Source organism: Rutilus rutilus, assembly GCF_951802725.1.
Source record: "Rutilus rutilus genome assembly, chromosome: 5".
In the NCBI taxonomy this organism is placed as follows: Eukaryota; Metazoa; Chordata; class Actinopteri; order Cypriniformes; family Leuciscidae; genus Rutilus; species Rutilus rutilus.
The window spans coordinates 28,043,622-28,067,780 of NC_140213.1; the positions used below are offsets into that span (position 1 = coordinate 28,043,622).

The 24,159-nt window shown below is 35.4% G+C and overlaps 1 protein-coding gene across 1 annotated transcript in view; it reads right to left on the bottom strand.

Moving 5' to 3' along the window:
* unc13c (unc-13 homolog C (C. elegans)) overlaps window positions 1-24,159 on the bottom strand; it is a 404,470-nt gene that overhangs the window by 339,526 nt on the left and 40,785 nt on the right. Inside the window, exons 7-10 of the mRNA XM_084408974.1 lie at window positions 18,052-18,271; window positions 15,256-15,483; window positions 10,361-10,502; window positions 42-211 (exon numbers count right to left, since the gene is read on the bottom strand). Coding sequence (XP_084265100.1) covers window positions 42-211; window positions 10,361-10,502; window positions 15,256-15,483; window positions 18,052-18,271 — 760 coding nt within the window. The remainder of the gene's footprint in view (window positions 1-41; window positions 212-10,360; window positions 10,503-15,255; window positions 15,484-18,051; window positions 18,272-24,159) is intronic.

Sequence of the window (24,159 nt, forward strand, 5' to 3'; positions counted from 1 at the left end):
AATTTTGGTGAGATTTTTGATTGAAGAGGCCCATAACATACCGAGATTATACCAGACGTCCATCTCCCCGCTCAGCATCCGCACCTCGATGATAGTCTGACCCAGAAAGTCATCAGATTCCTTCTTAAAGTGCTGCTTCACTCTGGACTTTATGTCGTCGTCTTCATCCCACACACGAACTTTTATACGGTCTGTGGCGTTATGGCATTCACTGAGAATAGAGAGAAAGGAGCGTTAGAAACATTTCTCCTACAATTTCAATTTCTCATCAAAATTTGATGAGAATTGTTTGAGCTGGAGATCTTTTGATTGCAATCCGTTGGTATCTTGGGAAATCTGAGCATAGATCTCTTCTGAAAGATGTTTTTTTTCAGAATCTGAAAACCAGGAGAATTAAAAATCTTTTTGCTCACCATATAATATCATTGCTGCTTTCTAAGAAAAACAAAACCGACATTAAAGAGATCTCATTTGAGATTTTTCTTTCTCCAGACAGAATGCTATTGACTTAATTTAAGAGTCAATTTACCTTTGAGGACGTCCCCAAAGGGAAGTCTTTTGTTATTTAGCTGACATCAAGGGACAGTTTTGTCCCTAAAGTATAGCCAAAAAAATCCACACACACACACACACACACACACACACACACACACAGAAGAGTCACGGGCTGCTTGCCGAACTGCTTTTAAAGGTCATATGCTCCACTGAATCTCCAAACAGGGCACTTAGCCTCCTGTGGTCCATCTCTATGTCTCTCTCTCCGGTGGAGGGTTGATGTGAGAGACAGACGGGCTCACAGACAGACGTTATGCCTGCAGACAAACGTTCCACAGATGCAGTCAACGCACCACAGCCTCACAGCACTACAGAACACCGCACAGCCCTGAAACACTTCCAATCACATCAAATCATACTGACTGACATGATCCTAAGGAGAAAATATAAATATCATAATATTACAAGAACGGTAAGAGTTTTATACAATGATCGCTGTGAGGGCTAGACAAATCCTGACACCGTTGCTTTATATGGAAGAATCAGGTCTGATCGTTTACCTGTCCTTTTAATCAGTTCATTCTTGATGACATCAACTCATGTATTGGAATTCATACAGTACCGTTCAGTAAGTTTGGTGTCAGTAAGTAAGGGGTCAGTTCATTTTAAAGAAATTAAAACTAAGTGACAGTAAAGACTTTTATAAAAGTACAAAAGATTTCTATTTCAAATAAAAGGCTGTTATTCTGAATCTATTCATCAAAAATACTGAAAAAAATGTCAGTAAGATTTTCTTTAAAGAAATGAATACTTTGATTTTGCAAATAAGCATTAAATTGATCAAAAGCGAGAGTAAAGTAATTTATGATGTTTTAAAAGATTTATATTTCAAATAAATGCTGTTCTTTTGAACTTACTATTCATCAAAGAATCCTGAAAAAAAATTATAATATTAATAATATCCCGATTTCCATAAAAATTACAACTGTTTTCAACTTTGATAATAATAAGAAATGTTTCTTAAGCAGCAAATCAGCATAATAGAATGATTTCCAAGCAGATGAGACTTCTTTCAAAACATTTTTAAAAAATACCAACCCCAAACTTTTGCATTTAAACTTTTTCTTTCTTTTTTTTGCACAATTTGCACTTTACAATATGAAGGTGACATTAAAATAAGTACTTTTTTTGCTGTGGAAATATAAAATTCTCTCAAAATCCTCAAGTGTGTAGAAATGAAGCACCTACTCCACCCCATGTGTCCTCATTAACAGTCTCTGCAACTAAATCTGAAATGTATACATTTTATAAATTAGAGAAATTATCCCAGTTTCTGCTTTTCTTTGAAGTTTCTTACTAGAGAGCACTAGAGAGTTTTAGTTTAAAGCTAATCCAGAAAGTGTGCTAATATGCAAATGAGACTAGCCACATGGTGCAACTTTGGGGTGGAGGAGCTGCTAAAGAGAACTGGATCAATGTCACAGATTTACTTCTATGTGCCATCGTGTTTTACAGCACATTCCGCACGTTAAAACGCTAGGACTTCTCAACGTGGCATTAGAAGAGAAAATACACCACAACAGAAGTTCAAGATCGGAGAAATTTATAGTGACTCTTCATCAGCAGTTATAAAAAGACATACTGTGAAGACTGTTTGATAAATTTAATTTGCTATTATGACAGAGAAAGACTATCAACCTGAGAAAACAAATGCAAGGTCTTCCACTATCTCTCAAATGCTTTTCTCTCACTGAAAAAGTTTAAACAGGTGAGGGGAACTGAGAACTCATCTCATAATAAGTATTTCCCCATAATCCTGCATAAATCTTTCCAAAATCAACAGATCCAGCATCTTCTGAAGCCCTAGAGTCTCTCATCATACTATAGATATTTATTATGAGATTTAGATGAAGAAATGCACACATTGAAAGCGACAGAGCATTTTCCCACGCACTCTCTCATTCACATAGTGCTGAAACTGCAATGCTGCTGCATGAAAATCCACATCTTATTGTCTTTGGAAGGGTTCAAAATTTAACAAGCGCCAAATGCGTGAACAAATAGGCTTTGGCGAGACATAAAAGTAGCTGGCCATTTGGCCAGACTCCTCAGTAAAGTGTAAACACTGTGAATCCTTCAAAAGATTTCTCTACTTGTTTAAGCATCCCGACCGACAGACACAGCATTACTGATTCAACCAATAGCCGAGTTTGGTGTGGAACTATGTTTATTCAACCAATGGCAGAAGGAGGGCGTGTTCTAAAACAGTGCACAGGTGCATTTCAGTGGCATTGGTTCCGGAAGTATTTTTCCCATAAGGATCTTGAAATGTCTTTGTTAAAGCATTATAAACCAAGAACCAAACCAACCAGCTATGTGGTGAATCACAACATTACAGACTTTGATTTGAAGAATACAATTTTTTTTTGTAATTGGACAATAACGGTACAAGACAGTGTACTGTGTAATGACTGTAATGGCTTTACTGTGGGAAAGAACTACAATCCTATGAATCACAGAGTAGACAATTAAATGTATATATTTATATGTATGAATATATATACTGTTTATAAGTTTAAGTATTTATGTCATTTGCAGTGCTTCATGGGAGAGGCCGTTCCCTGCAAGCTGTTTTGGCTTTTTTTGATTTGAGGCCTGCAACTCTCTGATTGGTGGAATTTTTGCACAGCATTATGAGTACTGTAATTTTTTTACCACAAATTCCACTGTTAAACATGATTATTTAAAAAAATAAGTTGAAATAATGCAAATATATGGCTTCAAGAAAAGCATATCATCAATTAACAACCTCATAGCTCACAAGAGGTCAGTAAGTTATCGTTAAAAATTTAGAAAATCGGAACCCGACTGTTGCACTCTATAAAGACACTTGAGGCTGTGTTTTATAATGAATACAGTCACGACTGAAGGGGTAACAGGCCCTTTGCTGCATGTTGTGTCTTAACACAACATCTTAGTGTGTAACTATATTCACTATACAGCCAGGCCTCTCATTCATTATTGCTCAAGGAAGTCACAGACGTACCTGTCATATTTCTCATTTCTCATACCAGTGCGAGGTCGACCACTTACACTGTACAACAGCAAGAGAGTGTGATCTCTTCTTTAATATTCTCTGAACTGTTTTTACTCAGTTTCAGCTCTATATTCTTACACCACACTCTTCTCCTTTTCTTGTACACCAGAGGTGTCAAAGAAACATCCCAGGGACCAGTCAAAGTCTATGGACGAGCTCAATTCAACCCACAGGATGATTGCAAGTTCATGTAAAAATATGAAATAAAATAAAATATAATAATAAAATATATAATTTATATACCACACTATGTTACAGCAGGGCTCACTCTCAGAAAAAAAGGTACAAAAGCTGTCACTGGGACAGTACCCTTCAAAAGGGTTCTAATATGTACCATTTAGGTACTAATATGTACACGTTTGGTACCAATATGTACCTTTGAGGGACTTATATGCACACTTTAGGTACAAAGGTGTACCTTTTGAAAAGGTACCGCCACAGTGACAGCTTTTGTACCTTTTTTTCTGAGAGTGGAAATGAATGTAACACAGATGATATATATGATGGATGGATGGTCCTTGTGATAACAGTTTGTCAGGCAGAAAATCTAAACGTTTGCCTATCATCCATCGACCCATCCGTAGCCTATGGCGTACCCTGACGTGCACCTATCCAAAAATGTAATAACGCGTCAATTCTATGCGGACCGCAAGTGCTGTGATTGGTCTGCTAGAATCCCTCCCTTGGGTTTCACGTTCACATGTGCAATTGCACGTCAACACGGATAACGACGCAGAAGTATAAATGAAAACCGACGCATAGCCTACAGCGTAGAGGCTACGACGTAGGTCTGACACAGAAGTATAAATCAGCCTTTATGTGTGTGCTTGAGTGCTGATTAGGCTATGTCAAGACAATTAAAGGCTCATTATTATGATTGTTATAGGCTTCTTATTACCTACACGTGTGATTAGTCGACTAATCGCTTAAATGAATAGTCGACTAGAAAAATCTTTAGTCGAGGGCAGCCCTAATAGATAGATAGATAGATAGATAGATAGATAGATAGATAGATGTAGCCATTGACTTTAAAAAGGGGTTTGATACTGCTGTTTTCGGCCACTCTCATTTTCTCTTTCTAAACAGCTTCACTGATCATCTTTCATCTCATCATCTTCTTGGTTGGCTCCCATGGGACTTTTAACGATTGGTGCAGAAAGCTGTGGGGGCAGGGAAGGGTGAACAAGGGGTTGGCAGACCAAACCCTTTAGAAAGGTTTCCTTAAGAAGCTTTCATACCACCATCAACATAAACTTCCCATAATGCTTAGAGGCCATCTCTTCAAGCACCCAGGGACTGTCAAATTTCGACATGTCACAGCACGAGCGCACTGGCCGGTCATGTAGCCTTTAGAATCAGTGCATAACTTCCTCTTTACATGCATGACATCAGTGGAGGAAGTAAAGCGTGCATTACTCAGAGGGGATTTACATCACTCTCAGAGCAGCCATCAACACCCTTAAACATTTTCATACAGTACATAAGAGTGGTTTGGGTGAAATGACCATGAAACACCCCTAATGGATCCCACCCAACACTACAGAATCAGCAACATATCTACTGGTGTTTACTAAGACAAGACTCACTATTACTGCAGCTCATAATTAGCCTTCAAACAGTGATTTAAACAAATTCATGACTAGGGATGACAAAAGCACAGCCCCTTTAGTATTAAGTAAAAAAATAAAATAAATGTAATATGTAAATATAAATATAAATATAAATATAAATATAAATATAAATATAAATATAAATATAAATATAAATATAAATATAAATATAAATATAAATATAAACTGCTGGGGGATAAAAACATTGACTATGTGTCAAAATATTGTATCCATGCATTAGACCTTGCAGTGTAAACGCAGCCTAACAAACCTGCCACTGTCTAATGATAATTCATTTCAATTGAACAACATTATAGACAAGAAAAAGAAAAACACTCACTGCTTACTCCTTTGTTCCTGTATATATATATATATATATATATATATATATATATATATATATATATATATAAAATTGTGAATCATAAAATTTCAAAAATCATAAAAAACTAAGAACCTAGCAACAACCAAGACCACCCTAACAACCATCTAGGGGCACATTTAAAGTGGGCCCCTCATATATCTCAATAACTGCATAGCAACACCCTGGCATTGCAACTATGTTTGTGAACATAATTTGTCACCTAAAATATAAGCAAAAAATCTAGTCTAGAATTCTGTTCACAAAGACGATTTGAAATATTCCCTATCCACAATGTAAAACCATGCAAGCATATGAGAGGGATCTGTGTGGCCTTTAAAACTATAGCCCTATTGGGACAGGACTAGTTTAACATGGAGAGGTGGGGTAAAGTAATTATTACCAGAGCTTCTCTGTGATTTTAGTCCCGTCCGAATGTGACATCTCGATAATCATTACGGACAATGTCAGTAAAGATTACGGCGACTTTTACCTTCTGTAAAAAGGTCTGGAAAACTTACCTCAGGTAATACTAATCCCGTGCGAATAGGCCCGCTGTAAATATGTACTTAAATATTTCATCATTTCCTGTTTAAAAGTAGTCTTCCGCAGTTTTTCAAGTATGGAGACGCTTGAAAAAGCATTCAGTTACGTTCTAGCACTATGTCACTGGGACAAGTCTGTGGCAAAACTCAAGTGTTTTCCACATACCATTTAGATCAGAAAGAAGACCAAAAGCACTTGTTAGAGGCACGAAACATCTTTTAGCGTTAGGTAAGTGCCTATTACCAACACAATCCAATCTTTAGTTAATTAATAGATTGTTCGACCGAACATAACTGTTTTATAAATATAGGTTATGTGTTTACGCACATGATATCAGGAAGCAACGAGTTACCCCTCCCACTTCTGCTAGTTTTACTGAGATATCTTATGCCGTGCGAATTGGCCATTAACTCATTACAGACGTCCTGTGATAAAATTACATTACTCCATCTACCCTCGAAAGTTAATCCTGTCCGAATAGGGCTTATGATGAAAAATGTTCAGTGACAAACTTTTTTTCCATGACTAAAAGACGATGAGAGACGACACCTACGTCATTAAACGATAACTGTGACTATATCAACACATGCAATATCGTTGACGAAAAAAGACGAGACTGAAGTGTGTTTAAAAAAAAATAAAAACTTGACCAAAACCACTTGTTTTTGTCGAATAAAGGAGGAGACAACACATTTACTTTTTTTACAAGCGTTCATGCTTACGATTGCCAGCAGGGACGTTTCTAGCCTTTTTGGCATCCTAGGCAAGATTCCTATTGACCGATTAGTATCTGGCAAGCATGCGCACCCGCTCTCTACACTGTTGAAAGCGCGGATGATCTGAAAAACAGACAAGTATTCAATGATCCGTTCATAAATACAGGCAGCCACTTGCTTCGTTACTGAATGAATGACTCGATGACACACTCATAAAGACAGTGACTTACCGCCACCTACCAGCGATTTTAATTTAATATTTAAAAGTTTTTACCATCATTGCATATTGAACATTGTTTTATTTAAAGCATTATTTATTTTATAAAGGTATTTATAAATGTAAAAAATTAACTGGAAAATATTGTCCCTTAATGGAAAAGGTGTGGTTGTAGTCTAAGTGGAAGAGAGAACCAGGGGGTACGGCACTCTAAAGAAATTGGAGAACCACTGAACTAAGGAAAAGGGATGGAGAATTGCACAAGTGCTACTGCTAAAGAGTGCAATGTCAATACAGACTGTTACCTTGATTCAAATTTCTCATAAGCTTAATTGAATTGGCCTAGAGAGAAAAATTATAATTACATTTTTTGTCTAAAGAGTACATATAAAATAGCTACCAAAATTAATATTGATAACTGCAGTTTGACTAAAAGTAATGACTAAAAGTTGACAAAAAATGCAATGACTTTTCGTCAACTAAAACTAGACTAAACCTATGAAAGACAAAATTACTAAAATGTGACTAAGACCAATAAGCATTTTCGTCTGACGATGAAGACACTAAATCAAAAATGGCTGCCAAAATGAACACTGTTCCATAGGCGGAGGCTGATGATTCTCTCAGGATTAAGATCTCAAGATCGGATTGAAATGGAAAATTAAAGTGGGCGATGAGGATTAGGGGTCACTTATAAGACAAGTATACATAAGATATACAAGCTGCAACTCTATCACTGTCTTTAGTAATCTAGCAATCCTCCCTTACGGCAACAACACATCCACACATTCAAGCTAAAGTTCAATACAATAGCAAGGAGAAGCAGATCGCTCCAGCGGTGATATCTGCCGACAGGATTCAGCAGTTTGATATTCAAGGCATCAGCAGTGTTCTCTCGTATGTAATACAGGCTGAAAATCGGAGTTACTTGGTTTCACTTGGTTCACCGCATTTGTGCTGTTTGCTCACTATATGGTATGAAAAAGGGCTGGGCAGTTTAACAGTAGATAAAGTAACATGGGGTAATACAAAAAGTACAGGGCAGGATGCAGAGTAGCAGTATACAGAATATTAATAATATTGTATAATATCTATCTATCTACGTATCTATCTATCTATAGGTTTGCTACATTCTGGGTCTTGGCGGACTAACACAAACAAACTGTCCAACGCTGTCAGATAAAGATGCTATGACAACAGCCAGACAGCTCTTAGAGAGCAAGAAGACCACCTCTGGAACCAATCCCGGGAAGGATAGGACTTCTCATTGGTCCACTTGCAGTTTCTGCCCTTCACCTATCTAGAGACTAATTCCTAAAGTTTTGGCCTCTGACCGCCATAAAATTCATCAGGACCTCCGGATGCAGCTGTAGTGATCCATCCAAATCCATTCATAACCATGTTTGGAAACTTTAAAACTGATGTAAACCATTTCATACTTTGTCATACGTTTTCTCAGCGACAGCTATTTGTACACAAATCTTACACAAATTCAGCTGTAAATGTACAAAATAATTAATGCATTACAGTTCAATCTTTTTCCAGCTTCTTGGACTCTATTTGTTTAGAATATTGCCAAAGGTATTCTGGTGGTGGTTTGGAAAGTGAGAAATGTATCGGTAAAACTTTAAAGACACTTTAAAGACTTCTAACTGTGTGCTTTAAACAACTGAGTTCCACAGGGGAAAGAACTGATGCCAGCAGCCAATCACAGCACTGGAATGGAAAAGTGCCACATTGCAAGCTCCTCCTCATCGGAAAGGGATATAGGTACGCTTACGCATTCAACAGATACTCTTTGTTCTGGGTCTCAGTCCTGCAAAAGTGAGACAGCAACATATACATTCAAGTTCTGAGTCTCCCATCCAGTGGGACATCAACTACAACCACATTCTAAGCCTGTGGCCTGCAAGGGTGAGACTGTAACATATCAACCATGTACTGAGCCTGTGGCCTGTTACAGGCCAGGCAGCAAAAGACACAAGTTCTGAGTCTCTGGCAAAAGTGAGACTGCAACAGATACATTCAAGTTCTGAGTCTCACATCCGGTGGGACAACAACAGATACGTCCACGTTTCTGTCCATCCATTCATCCATCCATCCTTCCATAATTATGTCTGTCCGCAAGTCAAATTTCAAGTTTTTTGCTTTTCTAGTTAAAAATGTATTGTTATGAATTTATTTGAAATTTTGCATCCTGTTTGCTACCTCAATTCAAGTATTGAACTGAAATCTAAAAGGCATTCTCAATTCAATTCTGAATGATGAATGATCAATGTTGGTCACACCACTCACTCTGAACACACCACAGCTTGCAAAATACAGCAGTGTGATGAAGTGCATTGATCTCATAAAGATGACCTCAGCAAAACCGTAATGAAAAAAGCAACTAATAATCAGGAACAACCATAAATACACAAATGGCACAAGATATAAGGTCTCTGTCCGGATTCTACAACATTTCCACAGTCAAGGTGCTGCTGTAGATATTAGGGTTCTGATTTATAGGCTTTGTGCATCATCAGAAACATCAAATCCTAACAAAGGTTTATGAATGGAGTAGGGCAGTCTTCACTATAATGTGACACCCATGATTGCAGAAGCCTCAAGGATACACCATCAGGAATATGAAAAGAAATGGTCCCATGAGAGAATGACAAAGCCAACGGGAATACAAATGATTTCCATTACTCCTCATTTATGACCCTTTTCAAACAAACTAAAAAGCTCCTTTGAGTATCAGCAAAAAAGGCAGAGATACAGACTCGTAATGGAAGGGCTCTACAGAAAATGTCAAATTAATGAAAGGCTACTTTGAATAATTCACATGCCATTTGAAATTTTGTTTGTGATTGAGTGGCAGAAATGTTGTGAAATGGAAACTATGTCTCTGCCCTTTGAGTTCAACCTAATATTAAAAAGTTCATTGCATAAGAATAATCGCATAAAACCATTTTCATCTCTAGCAGCTCATGCAGAGAGCCTGATATTCTAGAGCAGTGGATATGAACTGATGGGTCACGCCCTAAAAATGTGCCTCAGGTCTGTTCTGATGGGTCGTGAAAGGCAAGGGAAAAAACAATGTTGAATGCCAATATAAAACGGCAACAAACCATATAATCATGCATCTAAATTCTCTGTATTCTAGTGCAAATTCACCTGTCACGTAATACCAACATAAAAATGGTCACGATAAACGCTAAAAGTTTTTGCTGAACAAAACCACTGATCTAGAGCATCAGCACAATGTTATCTAGTCTTGTTTATAAGACAGAAGGAAGATAAACAAAAAACACATCTGTTTTATGTGAGACTCACAAGAAAAACTTCTCGTCCCAGATGGGGTTGAGATTGCCGAAAACAGTTTTGGTCCTGCGTTTGGTCTTTCCCACTTGTACTGTGACGTAGGGGTCGCTGGAGCCCGTCTTGTCTTTGGCTTGCAAACCTTGAGCACATAAAACTAGAGAAGGGAGACAGAAAAAAAGACAATGTTTTGCAAATTGTGTATTCTAAACGAAAGCAATAACATTTGCATTGGAGATAAAATGCTATTGTATGAAGATTTTTTTTGATAAATCTGTGATTTTTAGTCATAATTTTGAGATACGAAGACAAAGGTTTAAAGATTTTAAGTTACGCTGGTGCCACACGCTTCATAGGACCACAATCCATCCTTGAACATCACTCATGTCCTATCTGAATGTGCGTGTACATATGGCACCCTAACTAATAACTGCAATAATGCAACATAAAAACAGTGTGTAGCCTGACTGTGGCACTAAAATCAGTCAATGGGGATACCATTCGTCACAGAGCCAATAGCAGTTCACAGGAAGCTCTTGCCACATTAATTATGAATGAGCAGGGTGCTAAATTATTCAGGGAACATATATCCTTGGGCTTGGAGACAGACAGACATTGGTGCAATGTCACCGAGCTGGTTGAAGAGGGTAATATAGTCCGAATAGTTTAGCTAGAATGAAAGAGCGATGGCATGTTGGTGTTTCCAGAGGTGTGTTCACACATTGATGTCATGTTAGCGTGTCTGACAGTGACCGTCATATTGGTTTTGGGGTCATGGCACAACACTCTCTCACTGAACAGGAAGGATGGATGGATGGATGGATGGATGGATGGATGGATGGATGGATGGATGGATGGATGGATGGATGGATGGATGGATGGATGGATGGATGGATGGATGGATGGATGGATGGATGGATGGATGGATGGATGGATGGATGGATGGATGGATGGATGGATGGATGGATGGATAGATAGATCAGTGTATGTTGCAGTTAAACTAAATCAGAATGCACAGAGGCTAGAGTTGAACTCATGATAAATAAATCATTGCCTGAATACTTTCTAAAATTGGAGTTTCGACCGTACGCCAGGATAAATTAAAGCAGAGAGCTGTTTTTCTCTCTTTGTTCTATTGACAGACACTCTGGCAGTGTTGCAAGCTTGGCAATAATTCACAGCCTCTGTTGACCCTCAAAGTGAGGTGAAGGAGCAACACTGATACAGACACATAGGAGCAAACTTCACCTGGCACCGGCTGAACTAATACAGTGGCTTCTGGAAGATATGACCGAAACATAGCAATGTGAGGATATACGTCATGCAGATGGACAGAAACTGTTCTTCATGACTCAGAGAGACGGATAGCGACTGCCTATGTTTCTGTCCACAGCAGATGGTTGTTGTCGTCTGGTGGTTTAAGCTGTCAGAAAACAAGCAAAACTCTCGGCACATTTCCCAAACTAAACTGAGCAGCATTTCCTCCCTGTAGGGTCTGATCCAGCCACAGACGCTGAGATGCACAAAAAGACTTCATGAAATCTCATGAAACTTGTTTTGAACATGCTCGGCCAAAACTTTTTTATTTAATTTTTTTATTTATTTATAATTGTAAAACTTTATAATAATACGTCTATGGGTCAATGACGTGACGCCTACATTTTCTGTCCGATTGCATTTTTTCATGCAAAAACAGGTTTAAATGCATAAAAAGATACTGTATATTTGTAGTACCTCTCCCATGTATCACTTTAACTTTTCAAAATCCTTTACTTATTATTATTATTTTTTTTTTGTTATTTAAAGTGTCAAAACATCATGTGGTGCGACTGTCCGGCCATAACTTCTGTTTTGAAAACGTCTTTGAAATTACTCTAAATTTATTCAGATTTATTTTCTGCACTATTTGGCATGATTTCCAAAATGTTTTGTAATCCTTTAAAAAAAAATTATATTTCCATCATAATATACAAACAAACTTTGTCCGATGATGTCCATTTTATGAAATATCATGTGGTGCGACCATCAAGGAACTACCATTTTGGGACTTATATGTTGAAAACTATTCAAACACAGGAAGTTACATATACCAATTTACCAAGGACCCATGGAAGCAGGTTTGTAATTCTCTCAAATTAAAAAAAAAAAAAAACCTTTGTAATGGTTGGTATGTAGTTGCCACATTTGGATGTCATGTGGTATGACCTCAAAAAAAAATTAATATTAAAGTTATTTCTACAAATATATTTTTTTATTATAAATTTCATAGTGACCTTTTTTGGGAAGCAAGCTTGTTTTGTTTAGGTGGCCAATTCAGTGCCTGTAAATTTTGACTGAATTTGAAAATATCATGTGGTGCGACCAAATATCATGTGGTGCGACCACTGCAGACTGTTTTCCATGATAGATATATGTCCTAGATTGGCAGTTTTATGCTTTTATATTCAACTGACGGTTTATATACAAAAAGTACTTTACTTTAGTATCATTTGGAATAGATTTTTATGCAATTTGGGATATTTTTTTATATATTTCAGACAGTTTATGTTTACTCTTGGTACAATATGAGAAAAATGCAAAAAAAAAAAAATAGAGCATGTAATTTCAGTTTAGTAATAATGCATTTATTAGTAGTGTATTTATTATTGCTTACTTATTTATTTAAAACTATTTGAATCTATTTTACCAGATGCCACTGCCAAGGCGAAAAAATTCTGCCCCTGCAGCAAGAGCGGAGTACCTTGATAGGAGAAGAGTGAAATATTATTACAGTTTAAAATATCTGTTTTCTATGTGAATATAATATATAGTAAACTGTAATTTATTCCTGTGATCAAAGCTGAATTTTCAGCATCGTTAATCCAGTCTTCAGTGTCACATGATCCTTCAGAAATCATTCTAATATGTAACCCTGGACCACAAAACCACTCAATATCACATTGGTCAATTTTTTGAAATTGAGATTTATACATCATATGAAAGCTGAATAAATAAGGTTTCCATTGATGTATGATTTGTTAAGATAGAACAATATTTAGCCGATACAACTGAAAATCTGGAATCTGAGGGTGCAAAAAAATCTAAACATTGAGAAAATCGCCTTTAAAGTTGTCCATTTATGTTTGCGATATTGCTATATTCACTCACAAAAGCAAATGTTTTATATATTTACGGTAGGATTTACAAAATATGAAACATGATCTTTATTTAATATCCTAATGATTTTTGGAATAAAAGAAAAATCGATAATTTTGATCCATACAATGTATTGTTGGCTATTGCCACAAATACTCTGTGCGACTTGTGACTGGTTTTGTGATCCAGGGTCACTAATGATTTGCTGCTCAAGAAACATTTCTGATTATTATCAATGTTCATATTTTTGTGGAAACTGTGATACATTTTATATGTCAGGATTATTTGATGAATAGAAAGTTCAAAAGAACGGAATTTATTTGAAATAGAATCTTTCGTAACATTATAGCCTAAATATCTTTACTGTCACTTTTTATCGATGGAATGTGTCATTGATTAATAAAAGTATTAATTACTTTCAAAAAAACTATTGACCCCAAATATTACCTGTATACAATACTTTTATGAAATAATTTATATCTATAACATTATTATTTGTTAGAAAGAAATTCTAAGTCAAGTTAAATTAAATGGTGCACTTGTGTTTGTGATGTGATTTTTATTTAAAAATGTTTTTTTATAAAATGTTTATGTTTAGGAAAATTCTGTGAAATTTGTATAAAATCTGGTTTAAATCAATTTTTTTGTATAAAATATATTGTTCATTGATCTCTTTAAATAGATTTTTAACTATATAAGGTCTTCGTGTCATTTGAAGCGACCAATCATCATGTGGTGCGACCAATAAAAGCAATCACTGTATTAAATTTAAAATAAAATATCTTATTTCTATGGCTGAAATATGAATCACTGATACAGTATGCTTTAGTAAATGATATTTTTAAAACATTTCTATCAGTTTTATGTAATTTACAGGAAAAATAAGTCAGTTAACTAGATTTAAGAAGGCAACTCGGAAATTATAGAACAAAAAATGAGATCATTACATACAAAAACTCAAAAGAAATGCAAATACTTGGTTTCTAAACACTTTAATTACTAAGAACTTGTAAAAAAATGTTAAAGCATGTTAAGGAAATTAATTAATTTTAAGATAAATCACGGTGGCACCACATGACATTTTTTAAGGCTACAGACAATTCATCTAAATGAAAAAACACTAAAATCACTTAAATAATTTTTTTTTAATGAATTTAGGTGTACACAACATCCTTAATGTTTGAACAATTGCAACAGGTATTATTATTTTTTGTATTTTAAAATTGGCCTGTCGAAAATCCTTATACGTCATTGACCCCTATATAAATTGAAATTAAACTTGTCAAGAACATGCACAGGCCAAATTTAACTGCAAAAAATAATAATTAAAAAAATGTGTTTATTTGACATTTTGTATACATTTTTTATAGAAAATTTATTAAACATAAAATTATATAATATAGTGATTTTATAATAATAATTTAATAATTTATAATTAAAAACAGTATGTTCATTCTTGCTATTTTATTTCTTACATTTGCAATGAAATTTGTCATTATTTGAACATTATTACAATACATAATTAAGATATTATAAACCAACAGCAATTCAATTCTAAATCACATTTTGAATCAATCAATCAATTTGCCACTTGTACATGCATATTTTTTTTTTTTTTTATCTATTTTATATGACAGTGAAGCCTACTTTTGGACCACTAACATTTGCATGCACTTTGACTTTATCATGGCACTTAAGCAAATTCTCATTTTTAATTTTTGCATGAAATATGACCACATTCTTGTTAAGTTATGTAAGATTTGCTCATTGCTTACCCGTGATGGTGATTTTGGCAGACCACTTGGACGTCCCCTCCAGCACGGCCTGTTTGGCTGTCTTCAGCTGGGTGATGAAGTCTTCCTTCGTGAGCAGAAACATCTCCTGAATCAACTCGAACACCTCGGGTCGGTTCTTCTCCCTGATTTTCATCCGTTCCTTCATGGCCATGATGATGTTTTGGGTTTTGTCCTCGGCTCCATGTTTCGAGCTCTTCTCTACTGCACCTATAGAGGACGATGAGATTTACATGTGATCTTACATAATCTCTTATGATGATGCATTATTTCTGCTGGATTTTGAAAGTTTGCATGCATCTGTGCATGCTTTATGAGTCAATATTTCTCTCTCTCAAAAAAAAAAAAAGAACTTGGAAAAATGTATGATAATGATTGCCATTTTCAGCTGTATAAAACTGGCAAGGGATGTGAGAAGTTTACTAAAAGTTTACTAGAAGTTTATAAATGTGTGAATCTAAGGAATGGAATTATGCATGTATATAATCAGTATGCAATCATGCATATAATCAAATCCTGAATAATTTAACAAAGTGCTTTGTGAATGATGGACATTCCAACTCCATAGAAATGGAAGGAATTTTCATAATGAAGATTTTATGGTGATGTAGTTTGTCTCAATACTGGCGTACTATATTACTCAACATGTGCTTTCCCATCATCAGTACAGACTTCAAGTGCATAGTATAGTATGCAAATTTACTACCATGTCAACATGCATATAAAAAGTGGGCATGCATATATAGCATCTTTAAGACCTACTAGCCATTTAGACTAAAAGATTCTGAAGTGAATATAGTATTGCACATCCCTAGTGTGCAGCCCCGAAACAGATGATTATAGATGATTCACTGCTGCTTGAAAAATGTATCTCTCTGCACCCTATTAAAATGAATCATTCATTCAGATGCATCATAAATACTTTGCAAATGCTTTTTAAGAGTGTTCAAGAGGTGCTGGATGTGGGAAATAAAACTGTGTCTCTGAGAGAGACGGTTTACTGGTGTCTCGTCCTTTCATGAACCATGCAGAGAGAAGTAATGCACTAGTCAAACCAAACGCTCATATACACTCACATTCAAACACACACATTCTTAATATGATGAGTTTGATGGCTCGTTTAATAAATCTCTTTCTGTACAGTCCCATTTGCATCTCTGGCAGACAGCCACGTCTGTGAGGTTTACTAGGAAACTACATATATCTCACGCACTTTACCACTCATTGGAGAGCTTATACTAGTGTAGATGGTTATTCTGTTAGTGTCAAACAATAAAATTAACAGCTGCCAAACGCAAAATGTCAGAGATGAGAGCTGCCATGCTATGTGACAGACAGACAATGGCGTTACACAATGGCAAACATTGCTCATGCAGTGTAATAACTTTAACATTTTCAGAAGATTTTTTTTTTTTAAACTCACCATCACAATGCAAAAGTGTCTCTATAGAGTGTTTTAAGCATTTCTATCTATAACACCCATATTATTGCAAAAGTAATAGTGATTTTTGACTTAGCAAACACTTTAGTGGTTTTAATGGTGATTAAACAAACTTTGCATTGTCTAAATATGAATTAGACAGGGCTCGCAAATGTGAGTGAAATCATCTTTGTCTAAGAAAGATGTGTACGAACTGTAAAATGTATTTAGTAGCATGTGTGCGAGGGAAAAATGTTTCTTGTTTTCCAGTACAAATATCTAAACATTCTCAAAACAAGAGAATGTTCCATGAGAAACAAAATGACGAAAGATGTTGAGTCTTGTTTCTGAAAAATGTATCAGGATTAAGTTAAAGAAAAACATATCTGTCAATGCGGTAAGAAAAAATAGACTTGTTTTCCCTTTGAATTAAGTACATTTTTCTGACAACATTGGCAATTTTTTTTCTTGTTTAAAGCTTAAAATCACTTAATTTGGATACATTTTCCAGAAAGACTTAACATCTTTTGTCATATGCAGTGAATAAAATAGACCCAGCGGGTCGTCAGTTTTAGGAAATTGAAGGTCATAAAAAATCCTAAATATCTAAAAATATTTATTTATCATTTTAAGAAGCATTAAATTTGGCGATGGAAAAACAGATCTACTGTTAATGAATTATGGCAATGTTCACTTTATGGTGTTTATATTTTAATGTGTTGTAGATGGTTGCAAGACAGCATATTTTTATGTCCATCTTTTTGATGGAGTAGCCGGCAAAAGTAAATCATAAACATTTCAAAATAAAAGTCCCGGTGTACTTTGGGTTTGTTTATAATTAAAAGTACCGCCATATGCATAAAGGTTTTGCTGTTTTTTCCTGGTTATTATTGGTATTATGGTTACACAATACACCGTATCTGTGTTATGACTTTTGTTTCACTTCCTGTCTTGTATGCCATGTTTGTAGTCTTTTGTAGTTTTTAACGTTGATTTGTTCCTTGATTGAATCGACAGGTCATCATAGGTGTCGTTAACAACTATTTTATCTTGTAAAATGTGCCTATACACAGAGTATGTGTGATCGCGATTTGGAAAGTGAAAGTAAAAAGTGAGTGCTCATTCAAAAGCAATTTCAATACCCCGCATATTGATAGCGGCTCCCTGATGCCTGGAAATTAAATTATATTATATACAATATAATTACCCAACTATATAATTGCGAGAGAACGCAAAAGCATTGAAATATTTATCCCTCCCATCTCATATTTTTTTTCCATCACCATGTCCCTTTAGGGGGCTCATAGAATGTGTCATTGCCTTTCCGAAGTGGGCTGTATTTTGAATTATGGACTCACGTTGGAGACAGTCTGCGTTCAGGAGGTCCTGGCATTTCTCGTGACATTTCACCCCGCATTCACTACAGCGCATGCCCTGCCGGGCGATGCCCCAGAGCAGACCTTCACATTCGTGACAGTAGGTGGGTGCAGTGGCCGTCCACACCTCGAAATTATGGGGTGTCGTGGAGGAGATGGGATAGATCAACGCTTGGAGAGTCTTTCTGAGCACATGCAGTTTCTGAGAAAAAGAGAGAAAGTTTACAGCAAAAGGTAACAAAGATACACAATAAATGTTTTTTTTTTTTTTTTAAATCAATGGAGGCCGTAGAAAGAAAGAAAAAGAGCATTTGCACTGATCACAGGACTCGATATGCACATTATTGCTGTGAACAAACATGGTTTAAAAAACAGTCTGGAAATCTACAGTTTATTATTGCAGCTTCCAGGATAACCTGTGTTCAATAGATTGCTCAGTAAAGGGCCGGTTTCTCTACATACAAATATTGGATACTGGAAAAGCAAGCTCATGCAAAGAAGTTTCGCATTTTGGTGCCAGAGTGGTCTTATTATTGGGAGATACAAGAGTCCGTGGCTCTACCATTGGAAAAAGCTTAACGGCTAACTTGGATCACGTGTGCCTTCATAACCAATCACATTACAGCCTTGACGTCACTGAATTTCATTCAGAGTTGTACGACAGTCAATAGTTTGTGGATACTATAGAAATGAATGAGAAGTGGCGTAAACTGAATCATACCTGTCGCGACGCGCAATTGTCAGTGACTTATCTTATAAAACAGCATTTTATTCAGTGTAAACTCTAAAAATAGATCAATCCAAAATTAATGTTTAAGTGCAAACATGTTGAAGATTAGCCAATGGGCTGTCGATTCTTTAAATGATAAGCTATTTCCTCACAAAAGCATTTTTTATTTCAGCATAATAAAGCCTCTCCTCCATTGATATCCATTAAAAAAGGCCTCTTGTCTCCTTCCCTGCGTACCGCAGCGTTAGCAGGTGTTAAGCTTTTTTTGGCTTCAAGTGTCTTTGTTGGCGCATTCCAAAGTTAGGGACTGTATTGGGGTCCCGTATTACTGTATTGTATTCGGGATTGTGACTGTATTGGGTGCATCAAGTTTCATCAATCCCTATCACCAGCAATATCACTGTAAATATACTGTAAATATTCAATATATTACCCAGCCCTAGGAAAGATCTAATTTTTATGTCATAAAATATTAGTCAAGGACTAAGAGAAGTCATTCAGATTCATCTACATGATCTGTAGTTCAAGATCTCCACTCCTCTTACAAAACACTCCAAAAAGTACAGACGCCTCAGTCAGCTGGTGTTCAGAAAAATCATAATATCGTATTTTTTTTAAAGATGTCATGCTGATATTAATTTCCGTACTTATAGAGCACATATCAAGCCCATAGTGTTTTCAATCTGTCCCTGTTCAGACTAAAAAGGTCAAGAAAAAAGCTGTCAAGAACATGTCATATTTCCCCCCAAAATTAAAGGATTAGTTCCACCCAAAATGAAAATTTCCTAATAATTTACCCACCCCAATGCCATCCAAGATATCCATGTCTTTCTTTCCTCAGTGGGAGAGAAATTATGTTTTTTGAGGAAAAAGGACAGGGAACTACGTCATCACGTTGAAAGGTCACGCCGGCGCCGGCAAAAGTACCGCCCCACTGTTTACAATGCGACCGTACGTAGGAGGATAGTTCAAATAGTATTGTTTGCTATTATATATATAGTAATAGCATTCAGTGAATATGAATATGAATATGAATAGTATATGAATAACATTCTGATGAATATGAATAGTAGTTCAAATAGTATTGCCGGCGCCGGCGTGACCTTTCAACGTGATGACGTCCGTTCCCTGTCCGTTTGTTTATCATCTCCATCCGAACTATTGAAGGTAAAAAGTCTATAAATTATATATATATTTTTTTAAATGATCTATCGTTTCGCTAGATAACAACCTCTTCTTCAGCTGTGATCGCATACAGCCCATTTAAACACTTCAAAGACTTTTGAAACTGCATTGATTTGGACTTAAAAACGATGGTAACCAATGAAGTCCATTGTTAGAAGAAAAATCTAGAAATGTTTTCCTCAAAAAACATAATTTCTCTCCCACTGAGGAAAGAAAGACATGGATATCTTGGATGGCATTGGGGTGAGTAAATTATTAGGAAATTTTCATTTTGGGGTGAACTAATCCTTTAAGAGTTGTTGAATACAACACACAATTATGTTTATTTAATATCTTGCATAAATACAAAGATACATTACAATTACTAGCATTTAGAGATAAACAATATACATATTTTTTTTTTCACATTACATTAATACAAATATTGGAAGAAAATGTTCTTGTTAAGAAAACCCAGGTTGTTATAGTTAATTACAACTAAAACCATAAAAAAACATTTTCGTTATAATTAAAATTATTAGTTATCTTCACCAAGAGATCAAAATCGACCCTATATTACTTTGTTAGCGCACCAGTCACCACTAGCACATTACTAGTCTTGTGGCAAACAATTTATCCATGAAACTTTCTTGAATTTTGTCTTCATAATTTTTAATAAAAAAAAAACAAAAAAAACAATTCCCCTCTGGAATTGCCTTCATTCTCTGATGACATCAGTTTACCAGCTTGGGTAGAACATCCCCTCCAATTGTCCGCTTGCTGCAAGCTTTTGACAGCAAGCTGAATGGAACGCCTACTTTTCTAGATCCAATCAATTCCCAGTGGGAAAAAACAAGCCAAGACATCTATTTTTCTCATTCAGTATTCAGTTTCACTCGGAAAATATGTCAATACTGAAGTAAAGTCGGTCACAACTTCCGGTTCATGTGGACCACGGAAATAAAAGTTAATAAAAACTATACAGATGTTTTAAAAATAATAATAATAATAATAATAATAATAATACAAATAATAATATTAAAACATCAAAAAAATCTCAAATGAAATGAAAACTATTAATAAACAACATCACAATGCAAAAAAAATAAAATAAAATAGGAATGGTCCATAAAAAAAAGCTTCATTTTTTGTAAGGAAAAAATTCCATCTATCTTTCTTTAGATTTCGAGGTCATGTTCTTGACAGATTTCATGTGATTTAACTATTTTGTCAATAGTTTGCATTCACGGGCAAAAGTGGTGGAGAGTATCATAGGAATCCTTTTGAAAGAGCAGAATCAATGTGTGTCCTTTTACAGCTGGATAAGACAAAGAGAGAGCGGGAATGAAGGAGAGGTGAGCTGGTGATGCACAGCGCTCTAAACTGATGTTTTCTTGTTTCCCTAGTGCACTTTTGCTGATGTGTTTTTTCTGCTCTCCACCCAGTCATTACGTTAAGAGCTGCTGAGAACTTCAGCCATGTCCAAATGGTGTAAACGTAGAAGAAAAAAAAAGACAGTATAAAAGTAAATGTGCTGCAGAGTGAAAATTCAGGCTAATTAGCAAAGTGAACCTAAAAACAGATAAAGGGAGAAACTTCATTCACCAATCTCTGAGGGGAAATTTAGAAACAAAACAGCAATAGCATCCAATGTGAAGTGAAAAAATAACTGAATGCACAATTGAAACTGCACCGAATGATTAATCGCAGTTGTCCTAGTTATATAAAACACTTAAAGGGGTCACATTATACATTTGGTCAATGCATTTTTTTTCCCATGAGATCCACTTATGATGTTAGTCAAGGTTTAATGCACCTTCATTTATTTTTTCATGACTATCTTCCACCAGGTCTCAAACATTTAGAATAATGCTGGTTGTTTTTTTTAGGAGTAATATTAAAAAATTCTTTGAATTGTATATAAAATTTCCATCCATTTGGATTACACAGTTTTAACATAAACTAATACATTTTATGTATTATATACATTATGTATTTATACATTTTACATTTTATGTATATTTGTCAGTCATCCATAAAAACTGGTTAGAAACCGTTTTTGTATGCAATAAAAAAATAATAATCATGGAATAGTTTAACTATTTTGGATCTATTTTATTTTATTTGAATAATCATTTTTTAAATGCATTTATTTCAGTTGCTTAAAATCAGCATAAATCTGTTCATTTTGAAAACAATTACATTTATTCAGTTAAAAATGAAAATCTGATCGCTGCTGGCCGCCACGTGCTCGACTCCTGCTTGACTGACGGCTGATTTCAGGCCAGCGGCGGTAATGTTACGCAATCGAGGAGGATTAACAGCTGGCAAAAACGGAAAAGGACTTTCCAATTTAATCTAGCAACTCCAGAGCAACTAGATGAGTTACCCTCAGAATTACACACTGGGCTATCAGCCAGAGAGAGAGGGAATATTCATGGAGTAATCACTCACGCTGAACAAAGTGGTCAGCACTGTCACAAACTCCAGTAGAAATGAGGGACGGAGGAATTAAACCATCTGTCAGACACACAGCCGCTGACCCACAAGCCTCACAGCATATTAAACAGAAAATTAAAATACTAACAGCATACACATTTAAAAAAAAAAAAAAAAAAAAGGTTCCATAAGGGGGGTGGGGTTTCACAACGATGCAATAGAAGATCTATTCTGTTTCCCTAAAGAACCAACAATAACCTATTTTTTTAGTTTAAAGAACATTTTAATAATCTGATTAATCTTTTCCACTATAAAGAACCTTTTGTGGAATGGAAAGTGTCCATAGATGTTCTTCATGGAATGGTCAATGCCAATAAATAACCTTTTATATAATAAAGAATTATTTTGGAATGACTTGAATGTGGATAAATAATGACAACATTTTCTTATTCTCTGCTTGTCCTTTAAGAAGCATCAGCCAATTAAGCATTTGGAAGAGTCCTAAACACCCGGAGCTCTCAGCTTCCAGACCCACTGTGGTGACGTCTTTGGTTCGGATCTGTTTCTGTGCTGAAGGCCACAGCTGGTGCTGGAAATGCTGTGATTTCACATGATCACTGTGTCTGGAGACAGTTGTACGGATAATGTACACAATCATTGAGGTCAGTAAGTTTTTTTTCTTTTTGGAAAGAAATGAACACTTTTATTCAGCAAGGATGCATTAATTTGATCAAAAGTGACAGTAAAGACGTTTGTAATGCAACAGAAGATTTCTGTTTTAAATAAACGTTGTTTCCTTTGAACGTTCTATTCATCACAGAATCCGGAGAAAAATGTATTACGGGTTCCACAGAAATATGAAGCAGCACAACTGTTTTCAACATTAGTAATAATAAGAAATGCTTCTTGAGCAGCAAATCAGCATATTAGAATGATTTCTGAAGGATCATGTGACACTGAAGACTGGAGTAATGATGCTGAAAATTCAACTTTGCATCACAGGAATAAATTACATTTTAAGATATATTCAAATAGAAAACAGTTATCTTAAATTGTAATCATATTTTACAACATTTCAATTTTTTTTACTGTATTTCTGATCAAATAAATGCAGACTTGGTGACCATAAGCTTTCAAAGACATTACAAAATCTTATCGACCCCAAGCTTTTGAAAAGTAGTGTATATGTCAGCTAAACATAAGGAATTACACAGGTTATCACACTATCAAAAAGAGTTAGTTATTTTTAGGCTTCATATAATGAGAAATCACTTCTGAAATAAGAGTTTGTAACTTCCTCCAGTGGACCATTTATTGAAACCAAGCCACAAAAAGAAAAAAAAATGCTTGCAAGAAAATACTATTCCAAAGCAGCAAAACCAACGATAGTAAAATGCGGTAACGTGTGTTAAAGCTCACACTACACTTTACATTCCATTCATTTACATGCAAATGCATGTGTAGAGTAGACGTTTATATAGTGAAAAGACTCTTGCGTTCTCTTGATATTAGTGATATACAATGCAAAGCATGCAAAGCTGCATGGTATATAATATACTTTAACATTTTGAACTTATAACTTGTTGTTTACAATTTATTATTAATTAAAAACTCAAGCACTACAGTATGACATCATATCCTGTTACTCGTATGCACTGATAAAAAAAAATTAACATTCAAAGAGGCCATTTACATAGAAGAAACTACGAGTCAAAGACAATTTAAAAACTAAATGATTAATGTTTTTGGCACAAAAA